Source organism: Chiroxiphia lanceolata, chromosome 19, assembly GCF_009829145.1.
Source record: "Chiroxiphia lanceolata isolate bChiLan1 chromosome 19, bChiLan1.pri, whole genome shotgun sequence".
Classification (NCBI taxonomy): Eukaryota; Metazoa; Chordata; class Aves; order Passeriformes; family Pipridae; genus Chiroxiphia; species Chiroxiphia lanceolata.
Window position 1 is genome coordinate 8789633 of NC_045655.1, and position 20162 is coordinate 8809794.

General features: G+C 48.4%; 1 protein-coding gene across 7 annotated transcripts in view; it reads left to right on the forward strand.

Annotated features, from left to right (window-relative positions):
- RHBDL3 (rhomboid like 3) overlaps positions 1-20162 on the forward strand; it is a 60956-nt gene that overhangs the window by 24375 nt on the left and 16419 nt on the right. For 4 of the 7 annotated variants that reach the window (XM_032706898.1, XM_032706894.1, XM_032706893.1 and 1 more), the window contains one exon: positions 14155-14313. The exons of 1 other annotated variant lie outside the window; for it this stretch is intronic. Coding sequence is in view for 4 of the 6 variants with exons in the window: in XM_032706894.1 (XP_032562785.1) it covers positions 14155-14313 (159 nt within the window). In the remaining 2 variants the exon portion in view is untranslated. Of the gene's footprint in view, positions 1-496; positions 581-14154; positions 14314-20162 lie in introns of all 7 variants that reach the window. 2 more of the 7 variants (XM_032706892.1, XM_032706895.1) reach the window with 1 other exon arrangement.

The following is a 20162-nucleotide window of genomic DNA, read 5'->3' on the forward strand; positions in this document are numbered from 1 at the left end:
TGTCGGGACTGATTGTAACTGTCCCAATTACCCCGGCTTCATTTGCATAAGAAGACTGACCAGCCTGTGGCAGTGGCATTGCCTTGACTGTCTGATAGGGGACATATAGATTTGGGGAGCAGGAAAGAACTGGAGTCCCCAGGCTGGCTGTGGCATGGAGAAGAGAGGGCAGTTTTGGTCCCTGCTACAGCAGCCCGTCCTGGAAGGAGGATAACTTGTCAGCTCCCAGCCATTGGCAGCACAAGTCTGTCTGATTAAAATGGAATAGCTGCCAGTTTTCCAGAGATGCAAATTCCAGGAACCCCGAGCACGCCTGGCTGTCCCATCTGAGCAAATCCTTCTCCTGCACAGTGTGTGTGTGTGTGTATTTATGTGTTTATTTTTAGTAGGTGTTGACCCTCCTTGAATGCTTTTAGATTAAGCAGTGACCTGCCTTGTGTTGTCACTTCCCTCAGGAAAGCGTAACCTCTCCTCCCTGTGTTTGGATTTTTTCCAGAGAGCTAGCTGTTCCTGCAGGCAGGCACTAAAGCAAGAGGAGAGCAGCTGGGATGAAGCAGAAGTCAGGAAGCAGGCTGCAATGGTATGATCTCCTGACCCAAAGCAATAGCTAGTGCTGGTAGGACTTGTTTGCACTGCAGCAGCTGCACAGCTCACACTCCTTTTACTGACTTGAGAATTACTCATATTCTCTCTCCCTTCCCCCCAGTGCCAAATGTAACACAATCTCCCTGTGCCCAGGCTGGCAGATGGAAACCCAAGGCACTCTTCTGTTTGCAGCAGTGGTTTCTCATGGGCTCAGCTGGCCTGTGAAGCTGCAATGTTCAGGCTTTGGCAGAGCAGCCCTTGGGAAGACCCTTTGTGTCCCTCTGGCACTGCTGTGTGGGCCTGCACAGACCCACACCCACCTCTTCATCTCCCTGCTGCTTCCAGGAGACACTCCCACAGTTGGGCATCTTTCCTTGTTGCCTGTGGATATCACCAAGCTTAGCTGCTTCCTTTGACCTTTATCTTCTCCCCTCCTTCAAAGCTCCCCTCTAGTATTTGGCAGTTTGGAATTGTTATTATTTAGTTACTAGGTGACAATATAGGAGTGTGTCATGCAGGGGGCTGGAGCACAGGCAGCTCTTCTCAGCTACAGTAGTATTTTAAGCTTCTTGCATCCTTGGGTGAGTTACTTTGTGTGAATTGGGTTGGTAATTCATAACTCAGTAATGGGGTGAATTACTTTGCCTGTCTCCCAGTTCAAAAGTGGAACTCCTTAGGAGGTGGTACCACTGTGAATCATAAAGAGCACAAATTACCATTTCACAGTGCACTGTGTGCTGGAGACCTGACTGCTAATGGCCAGATCTCAAATCTCTGTCCTTATGCTTTTGGACCTCTCTGAGAGGGATTGATAATCCAGTCCAGATTTCTCAGGTATTCCTTTGCTCTTTCTTTGGGGGGCTGGAGGGGGGAAAATCCTTATGTTTTTCTCAGATCAGGTGCTGCTTGTGCCCTGAGTCCAGGGCATTCACATTTTTTGCCTGATATCACCCACACTGGTATTGTTACCTTTGCTTGGTGCAAGGAACACCAAAAAAGAAGAGGCAGAACAGAGTCTCAAGTTGAGGCACAGATCAGCCCCTCTTTTGGCCTTGTAGGATCTGCAGGAACGTCTTACAAACAATCAGTGTTCAAAGCTAAGGCAAATTCTCGGGAAAGTCTTGGCACGAGTGAAATCTCAGGAGATCTCTTTGCTTAGAAAAGTTTTGTTTTGAAAAAGTTTCTCTTGGCTTTATGAATGAGAGCCAAGCCCTGCAAATAACACTGCTGATAACCAATACCACACACAGAAACTGCACCTTGTCCTGTCTTTAGAACAATGCTACAGTTGCGTCCCTTGGGCTGCTGCTGGTGATTATCGTGGTGCTTTATCCCGTCGGCTGTTTCCATGTCATTGGCTCAGTTTTGCTACAGTTCCCTTTGATGGGGGCAGCCTGACCTTTGGGGGCTGCCTTTGGATTTGCTCTGGGATCATGAGAATTTTCTGTCTGGGAGCGAAGAAGGTGCCCGATGTGGGGGGATTATTGCGGGACAGACGATGGTCGCACTGTCTGCTCGAGGCAGCTTTTCTGCTCCTGGATTAAAGTTCACGCTGTGTTACTTGTCTCTCTGTCTAAGGCCTTGTCAAGTCCATGTGGGAAGCTGTTCTGTCTGCACTGTTTCACTTTGTGCTGCTCAGCTCTCTCCCTGCCCCATTTCTCCCCCTCTTTCCCCTTCCATTCAAGCGGCATCTTTCAGTCTTCCCCATTCAGGTCTGTCTTTGCTCTCTGCCCTGTGTAAAACTGCCATGCCCTCCCCACCATTCATCACCTCTTGCTCATTCACCTCCCTGCTTGCCTTTCTCCATTCATCTGGGCTTCCTCCCAGCCAGTCTGGGCTGCCCTCTCCTCCTGCCCCTTCCCCACTCCTCCCTTTGTGCCCCTGCACTCCCTTCTCCGTGACCAGCCGCAGCTCAGCAGTCTGCAGTGTGCTCTGGGAGGATGCTCTGCTAGAAGTTGGCCCCACCTGATGGGCTGATTAATCCCCAGTGGAAGCCTGGTGGGACTGTTTGGGGTGGATTTGTTTCTCTGGTTACCTTGCAGGTGAGAAGACTTTTTTTTCCCCACTCTCTTCACACTTCCCAGAGATGCAGCTTGATGCACAGGAAGAGGAAGAGGTTTGTGGTTCCCCAACCTTCCTGTTCCATCTGTTTCTGTCTCTCCCTCCTGCCTTGTTTCCCCTTTGTTTGCAGCAGTTGCAGCTCTCAGGTGACTCTTTGCGGAGGTTGTTTTGATTTCCTCATTTCTGAGGAACATAACATGAATACTCTTAATTATGCTGGCTCTGTAATTATGGTTATTGCCTGTGTCTTCTCTGCTTCCTTCTTTTAAATCATCCACATTGAGGCTGTATCAGTTTTGGAAAACCATCTCTGCACTTGGATGTGTGTTTTAGGTGTTACTCAGGAAACAGAGCTTGTGAATTGGAGTAGCCAGGGCTGCTTGTTTCTCAGTGCAGCCACAACCCTGTGCTTGTGATGCAGACACAGGAAATAAGGACCACAGGCCTCTGCCAAAGCTGCCCTGGGCTGCTGTGCCCCTGCAGCTCCCCTGTGCTAGCAGTGTGCACACACCACCCCGGGCTATGGAAGGAACAGTGTGGCAGGAAATGGGGTGGGAGGGCTGCTGGCCCCCAGGTGCCCATGGGAGGCTTCAGCTCTGAGGGGTTAAACTGCATTCAAACCAGTCTGTTCAAGCAAAAGGGCAATATTAGAGCTTGGGAAGAGTGGATGGACGGGCCTGTGGGAGGAAGCAGGTGCTCTGAAAGCCTGTGTGAGCCCTGCACACGTGGGAAATGTGATCAGAGCAGGGAGGGAGGCAGGAATGAGGTGGAAAGAGGCACGGGCTGTGTGAGTGAGTGCAGGTCTGACTGACAGCATGAGCTCTGCTGTGTGGGAGGCTGTGAAGGGACTATCTGCTGCTGTCTGCTGAGCCTAAGAGGAGCTCCTGATACAGCCCAGGCAGGGCTAGGCTCTGTGAGGACCTGTGAGTCCTGTAAGAAGGACCCATTTCCCTGCTAACTGTCTCAAAGAGGGATTTCAAACCCCGCTCTGGTTTTTTGTCAGGGTTTGTTAAAAGGGATTCCCTGTTCACTGTGTTTGTACCCCACAGAGACATTGCACCTTGCAGGGCACAGCCAGCCCCAGGCCAGCCCTGCATTTGGTCACCTGCAGGGAGAACTGCTGTGCTCCAGCAAGGCTTGGACTGGGAGCCCTGCATGGACAGCACTTCTCCCTAAGAAGGGAGTTGCATTCCTGTTGTGGTGTTTATTAAGTCGTGATTTGCTTTAAAACTTCAGATACGTCTTCTGCCTGTTTGAAAACTTGTGGCAGACAGAACTCCATAAACATTGTGCCTTGCCTTGCATTTGTCTCTTGTATCCACGAAAAGCATATAAAAATCCAAAAGCAGCTTGATTTTTATGATTTGTGGCTGTGCAATTTTGGCACTTGGACAAATCTCTTCTACCCTTAAACCAAAGTATATTTGACACAGCAGACTCTGGGAAAGTGCAAACACTGCAGAAATTACCAATGCAGCCCTGCATGCAGGGAACCTGCAGTGTGGGTGTCATCCAGCCCTGATTTGGATAGATCTCCTAAGGAGCAATGCAAAGCACCACAGCTTCCAGCAGTCTGGCCCCTTTCTGCAGCTGGAACCCCTGTGATCACCCTGGAAAGATGCAAGCCAGGATTTCTTGCTCTCAGGCATTTAAATGGTAGAAGTTAGAGAATAATTAATGCTCCCAGCTTAGTTTGGAAGCAGCCTGTCTGTGATACATTTGGGATGGTTGTGTCGTTGCACTGTAACACCAGGTGCCTTCAAGGGAATCATGTGGTACCTCTGCCTCCTCTTCATAAGGCTGACATTGCCTTCTGCTCCAGTTCAGCTTGGAAAACAGAGGAGTTTCTTTGGCAGCTCCTTAGTCCCCTTGACTGAGTAAAGCCAGCTGTAAGACCAGCACGAGTTAAATATGTTTCCCAGTCTGTTTAATAAGAGTTTTGCTCTGTGGCTGTTGCTCTAACCAGAAGCATGGTTTGATTTCCAGCAGAGGTGGGTCATTCTGGCTGTACCTGTGCTATGGCACTTGTTAGTTGGGGCTTTAAAGCATCTGTTTGGCCCAAGTTTTTCTGAGCCCCAGTGGCTGCAGTCAGGTCAGAAGGGAACTGTTTGGATTGTCCAGTCTCTCGTAATGAAGGCTGGATTTTCTGAGTGATCTTCTGCTTGACCTCGACCATTCCTCATCTCCCAGGAAAACTTGCAATTCAACTGTTAAACTTTTAGTGAGACATTTCACTTGTTAATAGTAAAAAATAATCAACTTACTCTAATCTAAAGCTGCCCAGTTCTGACCTCTTTGACCTTTGTCTCAGAGGAGATTCCTGTACTGCCAATTTTCTGTTACTCTGGACAGTGATCAAGTCATTGCTTTACCTTCCCTTTCACAAGATAATGAATTGAGCCCGTCAATGCAGCCAGTCAGACTGTATCAGTCACAAAGTGCCAAAGAGGTTGATGGCACCTCATTTACAACCCTGCACGGCTCCTTTTCTGCAGGCAGCGTTACCTTGAGCGCTGTCACTGTAACAACCAAGGCTGTTTTCCCCCCAGTGGCTGCTGCTGAAGACGGCATTCCCTGTCCTGTGAGCTGGCTGGCATTCTTGGCTCCAGGCCAGATGGCTGTCTCTTTGTTTTTATTATAATATGTATTGTTTGCAAGCACCCAGATGTACCAAAAGACCCAACTCATGCTTAGTAACTTGCTGCTTTAACTCATCTGTGAGTGTGATGCAGACTGCTGCTAAGTCACAAATGAGAATCCAGTAGGAGCGAGGAAGAATTCTCATGGGACCCCATTAGTGGCACTGCCATGTGATGGGAACTCTCTCTGCCTTAGTTTTATTTTTGAGACCTGTCAAATGGCCAGACTTCAGCACGTTGAGTGTGTGACAGGCTGAGTTTGTGTCACAGTAAGTCCTCAGAGCCAGGGCTGTGTGGTGCAGTCAGACACCCTGCAGAAAGCAGTTACACTGTGACCTTGTCTTATGCCCTGACCAAGGCTGTGTTCTCATCCACGTAATATCAGCTGGACGTCACCTGATTTTTGTTGCCTGCCCTGACTGATATTAGACTAATCCTCCTTCAGGTATGTGTTACTCACCATCAGTCATCTCTTCCTTTGCTGTGGGTTGCTGACAGACCAACAGCCATGCAGTGTCCCATTACATTCCTGCCCGGCAGCTTTGGGAGCAGGTGGGTGCCTGTCACTGTGTTTGGACAGTACCTTTGGAGCTGTGGTTGGAAGGGCTGCATTGCTGATTCAAAACTGGAAGAAAGGTAAAAAGCAGATCTTGATGTTCTTCCAGCATTCCCAGACTTGCAGAAAATCAGTTTTTGTAATGACTTTTCAAAATCTTTTGGATGAAAGTTACCTTGACCTGCTGATTCAAGGCTATCTAAGTTTAGCAGCTGCTGTGTAACATTCTCCAGAGTTACTGCTGGGACAGAAAGTGCATCATCATCCTATGATGGAGATAATTCCTTGGGCTTTCGTCCACATACAGAGCAGAAACATTTCAACTCCCCTGACTCTTTCATGCTGGTATCACCTATGCAACTTTTTCCAGGTAATATGAGACCCAACCCCTGTTTTGAATGAGAACTCATCTGCCTCATCTGTACCAGCAGAGATGTTGCTGTGACAGGAGACATTGTCCACAGCAGAGAATTGGTCAGAAACTTTGTGTACAATTAGTTGACCTGGGAGCAAGCAGGGATCTGACTGCAGGAACTTGGCCTGAAATACAGCCCCAGCTGAACAGCTCTGCTCCCTGTTGTGGGTTTTGGTTTGCTTTGTTTTTATTAATATTTTCCTTGTAGCAATAGTGATTAGAGCCTGTCTGTCTCCTGGCTGTGAGACTGACTGTGCATGTTTGTGTCTTCTGTTGAGTTCTGTGGGCCAGATAAACACAGCAATCCCACCCAGAGTGTACTGCATCTCAGTTCTGAATGGAGTTGCACATTATGTCTCCTCATAATGCAGAAGCCCTGAAATGTAATTAATATTAATACAAGATTTTGAGATTCTCCAATAAGACGTGTCTAAAACCACATAAACCATAATTCTGGGGATGTAAATGAGAGTATCATGTGTCCTGGTACTATGGATATTTAATGCCTTACACCATCCAGATGAAAAGTGTTTAGGCTGCAAAACTCATTGCCTCAGGAGATTGTGGAGCTCTGAAAACTAGAGGAATTCAAAAGGGAGAGCAGAGATTGGGCATTTGCATATTAACAATGTCGGGCCCAGCGCTGAGCGGTTCTGGAAAGCATCAAACCTCTCATCTCAGGACTTAAGAAAACTTTCTAACTGCCCATGTGAGTTTGGTCATGATGATCTCTAGGTGGTCTCCTGTCCCCAGCCTCAGAAATGAGGGACAGGCAGCACCAGAGCTGGGCTGGGGATGTCAGGCAGTGACTCTCCAGTCTGGCCCATGGCCTGCCCAGCCTGTTGCTGCAGCTCAGGACAACAAACAGTGAAGTGTGCAAGATGCTGGGTCAAGATTAAAAATTGTATTTGTGCCTAAAAAAACCCTACCACTTTTTAGAGTGCCTCAGCTTTATTCCATTAGTCTTAATGCACTGACATAAATAATAAAGTAGGAAGAAGCAGAGCTGGAGAAGGCTCAGTCTATAAACATGTCTCCTTGCATTACGCCTTGTGGCATAATGGAGGGCATCTCCTGCCAGCCGTGCTGCCTCGTTAATCATGTCATTATCTCCCTCACTTGTGGTGCTGCATCTCCTTCTGTGGCAATGCTGCTGATAATGGAGCTCCTATTTACCCTCCCTTCTTTCTGGGGGGCGGCTTTGGTTTCAAAGCCAGCACAGTGGCATATTTTGAATAATTTAGTTCTGGGTGGCTTGAACACTGCTTGTCATTCCCCAGTTGAGACTGGAGGCTGATTTCTGGGAGTGTTCTGCCAGGAGGGCTGGTCTGGAGAGAGGCACTGGAATCACCCAGAGTGGTGGACATCGAGGTGGCTGAGGACTGAAGGCTCACTCAGCAGGTCCTGTGAGTGCTCTGCCCTCTCTTAGTGTCTTAGCAGGACTTGCAGCAGGAAACCTACAGGCAGAGGAAGGATAGGGAAGAGAGGTGCATTAAAAATGAGCATGGAGACAGAGACATGAGTTTGGATACCTGGCTGAGCGTCATAGGCTTCCCCAGCAAGCCGTGGGTCAGAAATTCCCAGGGTCTCTGAATGCAGGATTTTCTTGGCCTGTGGTGGTTACGGATGAGGGGTCTGAACCTCTGCAGACTCAAGGAGTTCTGTGTGGCATCCAGCTGTCACTGGCTCTGAAAATTATGATAGGTTTCTATGTCTGAAACCTCATCAGGAGGCCAGCTCTGGTCACAGTCTCCTGTGCTGGTGGCCTGGTGGCCCTTTGCCACTGTGGCCATCACCCAGCCACACTCTGTGTGCTGCACAGCCCTCACTGAGCTGGCTCACACAAACACAGGGGTGCTGCTCATGCCCATGAGATGGGAAGGTCAAGGTGCTACACCTTGGCAATACCAAGAATCAAATCTGATCCCAAGCCCTCTTTCCTGTCTGCCTAAGAACTGAGCAGTGGTGCACTCCTGAATCTTTTGATTCTCCCGTTCTTGTTGAATCTGTGCTTTCAGTGTCTGTTTAGATGAAGTGCTTTTGCAGAAGGTAACAACAGATGGTAGTAATGTAGGTCCCTTCCCTGTCTTTATGCCTAAGACGGTAGGAGAAATAAATCAGAGCAGAAATGTCTTTACAGATTGGCCAGCTAGCCATGAACCTGGGCTTCAGGCTACTCTGCTCTTCAAGGAAAAGGGAATCTTATACCAGCTCCCTCCATCTCCACTTTACCATGTGCTGCATGAGACACTCGCCCAAATCCGGGTGACAGCCCATCTGCTCTGGAACAAGTGCTGAGCTGGGGAGCTCCCTGTTCTCCCACTGCAGCTTTCCAGGGAGCAGGTCTGCCTGGGAGCCCTGCTTGGTCAGGGAACATCCCCTATGCTTAAATGCAATCTGGCTTTGGAGAGCTGGGTGATGTTTCCAACCCTGGGGTTCACCTCAGGTCAGAGCAATCTAACATACCCTAAAAGTACTGCTGGGCAGCCCTTAATCACTTTATATTGTCTGGGCAGTGGTGAGTAAATTCATTATTTACAGGGGAATGGAGTCTGCGTCACTGGGGCACTAATGTTCTACCACACGTGTTCAGGCAGCTCAGACGAGGTGAGGAGCTGCATTTCAGCATGGATTGAAAGGCACTTACCTTTGACTGGCCTTCCTCTCTGTTGGGTAAGGGTTTTATCCTCCCACCTGCACCTCCCACTGTTGGTAGAGAGCAGGATCATTGAGCTGCTGGGAGATCATCACCACCAGGCGGTGATGCAGCTCCTGCTAAAACAGCCCCTGCTTTTTGCCCTCTCATGTGGATTATAAGAATTTCATCTTCTGCCTTGTCATTCCTTTAATCTTCATCAAAGCAGCAAATGCTACATATACTCTTGCCACAATTTGGTTTGGTTTGGTTTGTTTTTTTTTAAACAAACAGTCTCTGCTTCTGAGTCCTGGGAAAACCCGGGCTGACTGAGACCCGCAGTGGGGGAAACCCCAGACTGGATCCTTCAGGCTCAGGGAATTAGTGAGTAAGATTCCCTGGAAAAATGTTTTTGGGGGTGCTGGGGTCCATCAGTGCTGGTCCCTTTTCAAACCTCACCTCCTAATGGCACAGGAGCAGCAATTCCCCAGTGTCAGGAGTCAAGCAGGCGAGGCAGAAGGTGGTTTGGCTGAGCAGGGATCTTCTCTGGGAAATAAGGCAAAAAAGGAAGGTGTGTGCCCGGTGGAAGCACGCAAGTGGAAGTCAAGTGACCCAGGAAGAATTCAGAGATGGCTGCTTGCTGCTGCAGGGAGAAAATCCGTGCACTGGTGTGATCCCTGTGCTCATCCAAGAATGCTCCTGTTGTGCCCAGTTCAGCTGTTGACTCTCCAGCTGCTCGGATGCCCCCGGGGGCTGTTTGCCATGGGGAGAGGAGCAGCTGGCTGTGCTCTGATGTCTGAGTTTTCCCAAGATACCCATTGTCTGTCTGCAGCACCAGCCTCCACCCTACTTGCTCACTCAGCCGTGTCTAATGTATCTTTAATTAAAGAGGAGGAACAATTTGAGATTTCATTTTCTTTTCTCAACCAAATTTCCTATTTTCATCAGCTTTTGTGATGCCCCCTCCCCTTATTTTCATCTTGTGGTTTTGCTGTAGAGCCTTTAGTTTGTGGTGTGTTGCTCTAATATAAGGAAGAAACAGGAGAAAAACAGCTTGTTTGGGGCGAGGGAATTAAGATCCTGGGTCAGATGGCTGCTACGGTCATCAACATATTTACATTTTTGCTTAAGAGCCTGGTTGAGGATCAGGGGAGTTAAGGATGATTGTCATTGAAATGCGGAGGAAACCTTGCATGAAATTGCCGTTAGTGTCCTATTGTCTGGGGGGACGAGGGGGGGCAAAGGGCCTTCCTCATCCCGGCACGTTGGGATGCACTTGTGTGCCCCGGTGGATGGGCACAGGCAGGAGGGACCGCGCTGGAGAAAAGCTCCCTGTGCCTGTGCTGTGGGAGCCGTGCCTGGGGAGCGCTCCCGGTGGGGCCGGACCCGCTCAGCACAGCCCCGCTCCTGCCCCAGGCACTGTCTGTCTGTCTCTCTGTCCCCGGGGCAGACAGAGGTGCCGGGCTGGGCCCGGGACAGCGGGCCCTTAACGAGACCTCATGGACAGACTCGTGAAACGGCTTGTGAAGGTCAGTGGCCTCTTTTATAACTGATGGACCCGAGGGCTTTGAGTCTGGTGTCTGGTGTTTTTGCACCGGTGCAGCCTCACCTTGAGTGCCCACTGCTCACTGGGGGCAGTTTTGGGCACCACAATAGAAAAAAGGCATTAGAGAGTGTCCAAAGGGGGCAATGAGGATGGTGAAGGATCTGGAGGGGAAGCCTTGTGAGGAGCAGCTCAGGGCACTTGGTGTGTTCAGCCTGGAGAAGAGGAGACTGAAGGGAGACCTCATTGCACTCTTCAGCATCCTCCCAAGGGGCAGTGGAGGAGCAGGTACCTCCACTCTTCACTCTCAAAGAAAATGGCATGAAGCTGAGTCAGGGGAGGTTTAGGTTGGCTATCAGGAAAACGTTTTTCACCCAGAGGGTGGTTGGGCACTGAACAGGCTCCCCAGGGCAGTGAGCACAGCACCAGACCTGTCTGAGTTCAAAAAGCATTTGCACAGCGCTCTCAGGCACATGGTGTGACTGTTGGGGATGGTCCTGTGCAGAGCCAGGAGCTGGACCCAATGATCCTTGTGGGTCCCTTCCAACTCAGCACATTGCTGATTTGCTGTGTGTGGACACGGGATCCACAGGAGCAGCTCAATCCCTTGATTTTTGTGGCCAGCTGTGATATCAGAAACAGGGTTTGAGGCAGTTTAAAGTGTTGTTGTGGATTTTGAGCTCTGTGGTGACAGACGAGATTTTTATGTCCTAAAAGAATTGTTATATGGTTAAAAAATTGTTTAAACATAGATAAGAGAACTCCTTTGCAGGTGGGTATTAGAGTAGAATGTTCTGCTCCAGGTTGGGGAAGCCGTGCTCTGGCCCTGCTCTGGCCCTGCTCTGAGGCCTTTTATTTCGGATGTCAGTTGTTTACTGTTCCCCTCTTACTCTTTCATGCTGTTCAGATCCACTGTTTTACTTCAAACCTGTTTATAATTAGTATCATTAACATAATGCCAACAAATAATTATACATAATAATGTGGAAGAGAAGAACAGGCTCCCTAGGCTGTTTGCACTACTGAAAACACCAGCTGCCTTCTGCCACTGCTTTGGTTTGGGTGGGACAAGCAGCAAGACCTGAGCTGGAGGAGGAATGCTGGTGCCTGCTGGTATGAGAAAGAAGCATCCTTGGAGCAGAGGCTCATCTGTAGCCAGCAAACAGGCTTCACTGTGCCTTTGGAAAGCCAGCAGCCAGTGACAGTGACATCCTGAGTGATGGGATCTGTCTGCTGTAGCACTAGTGAGTCTGGAGTCATTAGTGTGCCTTGTGGGCTGGTTTGAAGCTCTGAAGCAGTTGTGTAATTCTTGTTCTTGGTTACAAAATTTTTCTTTTTGGAAGGCTTTAAAGCAGAACAAAGTCTAGGAAAAGTGGTTTGTGATCTGAGCAGCTCTTTTGTGCTCTGGGGACCTGTGTGCTCCAGCTCAGTATCTCCTCTGCCCTTTGAAGGAACAGCCACGTTCCCTGTGGCTGTGGCCCTTGGTCTTTCCTGCAAAGTCCAGCAGTGAGCACAGGGCATGGAAACAGTCCCACACTTCAGTCACTGACCCTGGCCCTCAAAGTAGAGGGGGATTTAAACCTTCAAGGAGCAAATGGTTTTGTCCTAGACAAGACACCTGACACCTTAAATGTTAAGATATAGTTAAAGTGCTGCAGTTAAGTAAGATGTTGGTTAGGTCAGATGTTTTCAGGAAACAAAGAAACAGTATTTATGGGATTGCAGGTCTTAGATCCATTCACTGAATGACTCATCTCCCAGCTTCTGCAAATTCCCCTTGAGAAAGGTCACCTCAGGTATTATGCTAATAATCCTGTATTTCCTGGGGATGTGTCTCTGGGATTGGGCACTGCAAATTTAGGCTGTCTTGGGAGTCCCAGCAGGAGCCAAAAAGCAACAGAACTGAGCCTGAGTGCAGAGGCCCTGATTTCTGGGCTTAGTTTTAGAGTTTGATCTGTTAACTCAAAGCATCAGAGTAGGCCAGAGTAGGGGAGCTAAACTTCTCCAGGGATTATTATTAAACCCTTGTTTAACAGTAAACAGCTGATGAAATCCACCTTTGGCTCTGGGTGCCAGCTGTCAGGGAGGTACATCCAGGACACCTCACAAGGGCAGGACAACCTTTGGCAGAGAGCAGGGGAGAGTGCCCAGCTCTGACTGTGCACAGGTCACTTGGTTTATCTTGCTTTATGTAATCCCCAGGTTCCTCACAGAGGGGCTACTGCTTTGCCAAAAGGCAGACAGCCCTACTCCAGTAGGAGCTGTGATCTCCCCTCCTCAGGTCAGACAGCTCCTCCTCAGCCCAGCAGAGTGCCCAGGAGCAGCAGCACAAAGGTGCTCAGGCCAGGAGGAGATGGAGCCAGATCCTCACACACGGGCACTGCATCCTCTAAACAAGCTACCCATGGCTGAGGCTGGTCTGTTTTAGAGCTGTTCTGCTCCCAGTGCCAGCCCTGCTGCTGGCAGGCTGCACCCTCTGCCCCCTCCTCCTGCCCACCTCCTCCCGTGCCAAGGCAGCGACTGATCGAGGGCCCGGCGCCTGCTCAGCTTTTGTTCTCCATTAGGAAAGAGCCAGGATTGTCGGGACCTTTTTGGCTCTGCCAAGGCCCTATTATGTCCCAAATGTTTCCATGAAAAGACTCCCTCCTGACCACCCTGCCCCCTGACAGCCATTCAGTCCAGCCAACAAGCTTGATATCATTATCTACAAAAGGAGGCCACTGAGCACCAGAGTCCTCACAGCCAAATTTGGGAAATCAAAGGCAAATCTCCCAGCAACAGGGAGCTGCTGGAGATCAGACTGCACAGGGCTAGTGAGGGCTGGCCTGGCAGCTTGCAGCAGTTTTCCAAGCACCAAAGAACCGTGCTCGGTGTGGTGCCAGCACTGGCTTTGCCATGGCTGTGCCCTGCGAGCCGGCAGCCCCTCACAGAGGGCCCTGGGGAGCTCAACATGGCCAGAGGCTGCTGGAACAACCCTCAGTTTGGACAGCCTTGTAAAGGTGTCTCCCTTCAGTCAGTGGCATTTTTAGGAGATTAACCACTTAGTCTGAGGGAAAACAGTGATGTTTTTGGTCAGAGTGGGAGTCCCTCCAGACCTCACCTGGGACTTTCCTTCTAATGACTCTGGTTTACATTCTCAAAGTAGCATGTGGCTGCCTTGTCATTCTTAGTTTGACATAATGCTCACCTGCTTTGCTCCCTGTCCAAAGACTTTCCCTCCAAAACATCTTAAAACAGCTCTTCAGCAGTGAAAGCACTTGCCATTGTGATGGCATCTGTAGAGGTGATCTGGAAAGGTGACTGTCAGAAACACTGAGCACAGAAAGGGCTTGAGGAGGGGTGGCATATTCATGTGGTGCAATTGTGTTAGGAAATAGAGGAGTAAAACCATTTTCAGTATGTTTTATCTCACAGACTGCATCTCTGGTTTGCTTGATGGTCCAGATAGAGAGGGATGTAAAAAACAAACAGGTGAAATGATGATGCAGAGGGAAGGAAGGTGAAGGGAGTGGACGTAGCTGAAGCTTGGGTGGAGATGGGATGGTGGTGTGGGCAATGGTGCCTGTGCTCACCTCTCTCTGCAGCAGCCCCTGGGTGACTGCAGGGCAGTGTCACCAAAGCCTGGAGCAGCCCCTGGGGGTCTGCAATGGGTGATGGATGCACAGGAGGTGTGTGTAACATGGAATGGTTAACTCTGGCCCTTTTCCCCTCCCGTCCCAGTTCGATCCTGACAACACTGGCTACATCAGCACTGAGAAGTTCCGCTCCCTCCTCCAGAGACACGGCTCGGAGCTGGACCCCCACAAGCTGGAGGTGCTGCTGGCCCTGGCTGACAGCAACTCTGAGGGCAGGATCTGCTACCAGGACTTCGTCAACCTGGTGAGTGTGTGGCTGGCAGGGCCTGTCAGCCCCAGGCTCTGCTGCAAACAGGGGCTGTGCAGGGACAGACTCTCTCTTTCCCTCCCTCTATCAACACCAGTGTTTGCTGTGTGCCTGCACCACATTCTGCTTGGACTTGCTGAAACATTCAGTGGTGACTGAACTCTTAAGCCAAGAGTCGAGTTGCTGCTGATTTTTCCAGGGAAACAAATTTGCATGGGAAGGAACTGTGGGAGCTATTGTGAGAAGATCATGAAGCGATGTCTGCTGCTGGTGTAGAGGCTTTTGCTCTCAATATCACTTGTTAGGTGCAACAAGGAGCCATTTGTTTGCGAGCAGACGTCTATCAGTCTGGATGTCTCCTGTTTTATCTAGAGATTTCAGCACTTCCAGACAAAAATGTATAGATAACGTTGTGTTGACGTGCTGGGTGGAGTCACATTGCACTGCTCTAGGCATCAACAGCAGCAGGGAGGAATTATTTCTAGGTCACGTTCATTTTATCCCAGGTGAGACGCCTCAGACTGCATGAGTCATGATCTGGATGCCTCTCTATCTCTACTGATGAGTCAATTAGTGAAGGGATGGCTCCCTTTCTTGTCAAGGCAGTTTGTTGAGTCAACACAAATGTAGACATGTGTTGTCAGATGTCCAGAATGGCCTAGAAATGTTGTTTGCGAGATGTCTTGAGCAGTGGCCGCTCAGGGGCTTTGCCTTTGCACACCTGAATCCCAGCAGCTTTAGTGCAGCAGTGAGACAAACCTGGGTGAGACAAAGTCACTGAGCAATGGAAGTTCATGTCCCTAAGGTTTCACTGGAAAGTTGAATGTGTTCTGGATGCAGAGTGTAGTCATTTGCCTCTCTGTGTGTTGCTGCAGTCAACGTGAGGATTTGATGCCTTCCTTTGTCGTAGTCACTCATGCATGTGCTTTGGGTTTAGAAAGAAAGTGTCTTCTGTATGTCCTGACTTCACATCAATCAGAAAAGTATGATTACATGGCCCAGCATTGAAGGATCCAGGTCACAACCTCTGTCAGGCCATGGGCATTGTCAAGGTGACAGTGATGCAATCCCAGACCTGCTGTATCTAACCAGGCTGTCTTGGTAGCCCCTTGCCTGGGGACACAGTAGAAGAAATGCAGCAGCTGTTAAAGAGATCACAGTAGTGTGAGGTTTTCCTCAGCTCCAGCATAACAGACAGTGTGGTCCAGGGCACTCAGCAGTGTATTTAGAGCAATAGCTGCTTGTTCTACAGTTTGGGATATTCAAAGTCCCATGCAGGCATTCACTACTTGGGCTGCACTGCGCTTGAGTAGCAGGATGAGGTATCATCTCATTATTTTGCAGAAATGGTGGCCCAGGGCCAGCCAACATAGTGACACCAGGCTCAGGAGCAGAACTGGGCCTTTTCCTCTCTCCTCTCTCTGCTGGGCTCGGGAGCAGCACAAGCTAATGAGAGGCAGGTGGGAGTGAAATGCTTATACATCCTGCTCCTTTGGGAATAGGGGATCCTGCCAGCTCACAGCCACCTGATGGATTTCTGCAAAATGGCAAATTTCCTTCACTGCTATTGAATGACTCCTGTAAAGAAGCCATTGATTTTCCTGTCATCAGCCCCTCCATCCTTGTCTGCATTTTTTTGCACTTTCCAATCAATAAGCAATGCAAATGCCACAACATTAAACTACTTACAGATGACACCTCACTTCTCTACTTTCTATTGATTCCCAACATCCAAATTTTTTTAGTGCTCCTTCTCTTTTCCCTGCCTTTTGAACTTCCTGATGGAAAGCAACAGCACAGTTGACCCAGAATCCCTGTGAAATTAGGGATTTCCTTCACAGCTGTCAGTCCTGGAAACTCTGTATGGTGGTGTTTAGGTGCATGTTTGTGCTTGATGATCATCAACCACCTCTGCTTTTTGCTCAATTTGTCTATATCAGTAGCTTAGAAAGAATTGACCTGCTCCCCAAATTGATGGTGCTGGCTGTGAGGAAAGGCTGCTGATTTTACTAAATGCAGAGGTTTTACAAGCACAGCTCTGTGTGTGTGGTTCTCCTTTTCTGCAGCATCGTCATGAGCACCAAGAACTCTGCCTGCTCCGTCAAACACTGTGATCCCCAGCTAAAGGACTGTTATTGAGCAAAGCTGTGTTCTCCTCTGATGTCAAAATGCTTTGTGAACTTCTAGATGCACCAAAAATGTCGTTATAGGACTCCTGACCTTAATAAGGACGTCCACACATGTGCTTGCTCTCAGCTCAGGCAAACACCTTAAATCTCTGAAATTGGAAGTTTTGCAATATGAGAATAGACCCTGGAAATCACTCTGGAAATAAATTGAGTAATGAATAAATTCAGGGAAGCTGAAGGCTCCTGGTGTGATCTGCAAACAGAAAAGGCTGAAAAAAAATCAGATAGGCAACTCATTGGAAATTCCTGCTCCTCTGTATGCATGAAATTCATCTCATGTAGTTGTAAAACACAATGCTGCAATCATACCCATTTCTGTTTCTGCACTGGGACTTGCAAGAACAGCACAAAGCAGCTTCAGATGGGGCTTCTTATCCTGTGTCTGAGAGTGCAGAATAACAAAGTGTTTCCTGTCCAAGTGGAGGCATCTCGTGCCTCTCTGCTGTCTGGTGGCTTTTCTGCATAGGGAGAGACACTAAAAATGCACAGAGAACATTCTGGCTGTGAGCAGCACAGGCCACAGGAGGAGACAACGGACCAAGGTGTTTAACCAACTTTGCTGCTTCTAGAGAGGAGACAAGCCAGGAGGGAATTACAGCTGAGATGTTATTTGCTGGATCCTTGCTGAACAGCAGTTGCTGTTGGCACTCCTGGACTACTCCACAGAACACCCTGTGAACTGGAATGGAGCTAAAGAAGTCAGCAGTAAGCTCTGAGACAGAGTTCATGTGACTTGGGAAAAAGAAAACACCTCTGCTTCCAACAGAAATGTGGAGCTGTAGCTTTGTAGTAACTTGAAGCTGATGTAGCACCTCAGTAATGAACAAAATGTATTAGCTAATTAAATGTACAGCCTTTGTTTTCCAGATCAAGGATTACCACCCAGTTTGCTTTCCCTGGCCTTGCTGGCTCCCAGATGATTCTACCTCATTTTGAGTGATCAGCACTCATTTTTGTAGCACTGTGTAACAATACTCAGGTCACCCTAATCCAAACTGTTCTGGTGGCAGCACACTCTACCCTTCAGAGAAAGATTTCCCTTAGTTTTTGTGACTCCCTCTGACTTGCTCAGTGTGCTGCCAGGCTGCAAATCCTGCCTCTTCAAGTGAAGAAATAAAACTGGAGAGGGCAGCAAGGAACCTGCAGCCTCTACTCTTCCCCCTCATGAGTGACAGATGGGCAGGTCTGTTGGCCACCAGAGAAGGCGAGAGGAGGATCTTTGCAGGAGTTTCTTACTCCATGGAAGAGGCTGGAACATGATTAGGTGTTAGTGGAAGGGTGTCTTGTGCTATAGGCTGCTGAGCAGGACATTCAAAGGGGCATTACTGTGTCAAAATATTGCTGAAGTCTTAAAAACAAGATAAAATCTGGGGGTGAGGGAGATGAAGTGGCTTCCCAGAGTCTCACGGTCTGTGCTCGTGGATGCAGTAGAAATACAAAGGTGAAGGTTTAAATGCCAACTCTCTCATCCTGGGGATCTGTGAAGGTGTTTGAAGAGAAGAGCAGGACTGGCTGAGGGGATAAAATACTTTGGGATTGTGTTGCAGCCCACAAACAAAAGCAGTGAGTCCAAAGTGGATCCTGGAATGTTGTAAGTGGGAAACGAGCTGGAGGCTTTGACTGGCCTTTACAGCTTCATCAGTCTATAGGAATTTATCATGTCTGATCCTAAAGGAAAAAAACAGCAAAATAATGAATTCCCACTGTAGTTTTAACACTTCCATGGACTTGTAAGACTCTGTAATATGGCACAGAAAGATATTTTAAGATGCTCTCCATTCAAGGACAATTAAACTTAAGTCCATTAGATACTGGCTAAAAACAGCAGCAGAAGAGAGGACTTTCTTCCAAGTAAACTAGTCTGGCAAACAATCATTCTACCAATTAAAGTGAAACTTAGCATAGAAATTTCCATCCCTAGCCATGATTCCTCACCTGTTTTCAGTCACATATATTTGAAACCAGAGAAGTGCAATGTCAGCTTAAATGGTAGTTTTAATTGTGTGCATGTCTAAAATACACACATGAGTGGGAAATGTTATAAAGATATGGTTTTTTTTAAAAAATTGCTTCAGAAAATTCATCTGGATTAATTTCAGTTGTGGAATCCTTCCCAGCACCCATGGAAAGTGGAACAGGCATTGGGGGTTTGAAGTTTCAAACTTGCCATGTTCTGACACAACATTATTTGAAGCACAATGTTGGTCTTGTCCTGCAAGCAACTAACTTTGGAATCTGAAAGTGGTTTGCCTTTTCTGTTGGGAGTGCTGGGAGGTCTAAGACTGGCACATTTAATAGGCAAAACCTTGAGCAGGGAAGACCCCTGCAATGACCAGGATAATTTATTTGGTCTCTTCTGCCTCTTTTTTTTTTGAGTAACCACTGCTTGGTCAGACCAAATCAGGATGTTGGTATTTGCTTTTTTCCCAGTTGATACTGTTTGGGAAAGTGCCACCAGGTTGACTCAGAGGATGTGAACATCTGTGACAGATGAACTTGATGCTGAGCTATGAGCTCTGGGAAAAGCCAGCTCTACCCACATTAGCATTTTGTAGAAGTGAGGAGTGAGGAAAGGAAATAAATGTGAATCTTGAAAGCAAAATTGATTGGAGAGGTTGCATTTGTAAGTAAAGTGGGTTATAAAACTGGAGCTGGCAGAGGCTTTTAAAAAGCTTGTGCTAACTTCTGATTTAGTGTTCTGTGTCTTGGAGGATCAGAGCTGAATGCAAGGCCTGTCACAGAGCTGGGTGTGTTTAAAAATAGCTCCAGACCAGCCTCAGAGGTGCAATACGTAATGGGCAGAAATCCAGGTTTTTCAAAACCTCCTGAGTGAGGCTGAAGAAAGCCATAAAAGGGTTCTGTGCCCCACACAAGCTGTGAAACTGGAGATGGGGGAAATGCTGTGTGATTATCTGAGGGAGCCACAGCAGTACAGGTGGCCAAGGAACACAGAGGAGCTGGGCTGCCAGAGGGAATGGACAGCTCCCATTGCAGGCTGCAGATTAGCCCAGCCTGGTTCCAGACTTTGCACCTTCCCAAAGTTTGCCACTGTCCCACATTAGACAGCGAGGACTCATCCTAAGTTTTGATGTTTTCAGTGTTGAAGACAGATTCGTGTCTATGTAGGAAAATACTTTCCTTTTGGACAGAGGTACCAAACCCAGCCTTTGAGTGGAGCTGGAGCACTAAGCCTGGCTTTGTTTGGATATGGTAATGCCAAAGGGCAGAGGTGGCAGCTCCTGGGCACCAGTCAGGTCAGCTTGGCTATTCTGCAAGGGAAGTTTCTGTCTCTCTGCATAATAACATTTTGCAGGCCTGAAGGACTGAGGGAATGTGTTGTTTCCCCACTTCTACCTTCGCTCTCCACACACAGATTGCTGTGCCCATCTGCTTGCAGCTTTATTATCACACTCATTACAGAAGTCACAGACCAGTTGCATGAAGAGAAGTGGGATGGGCTGCCATGGGCTTCTGGAGCTGCAGTAATGTGCAGGCCAATAATGGGCCCAGTGTTCTTTCAGCTGATGATTAAGTACTTGGCTCATAAATACCAATATTATGTAATTCCAAAATCAAGTCAGCAAATTGTGACCATATGCGAGACTCCGTTTAGGAAGACTTGAGTCTTCCAAAGTCAGTCTGAGGAACGAAACAGGC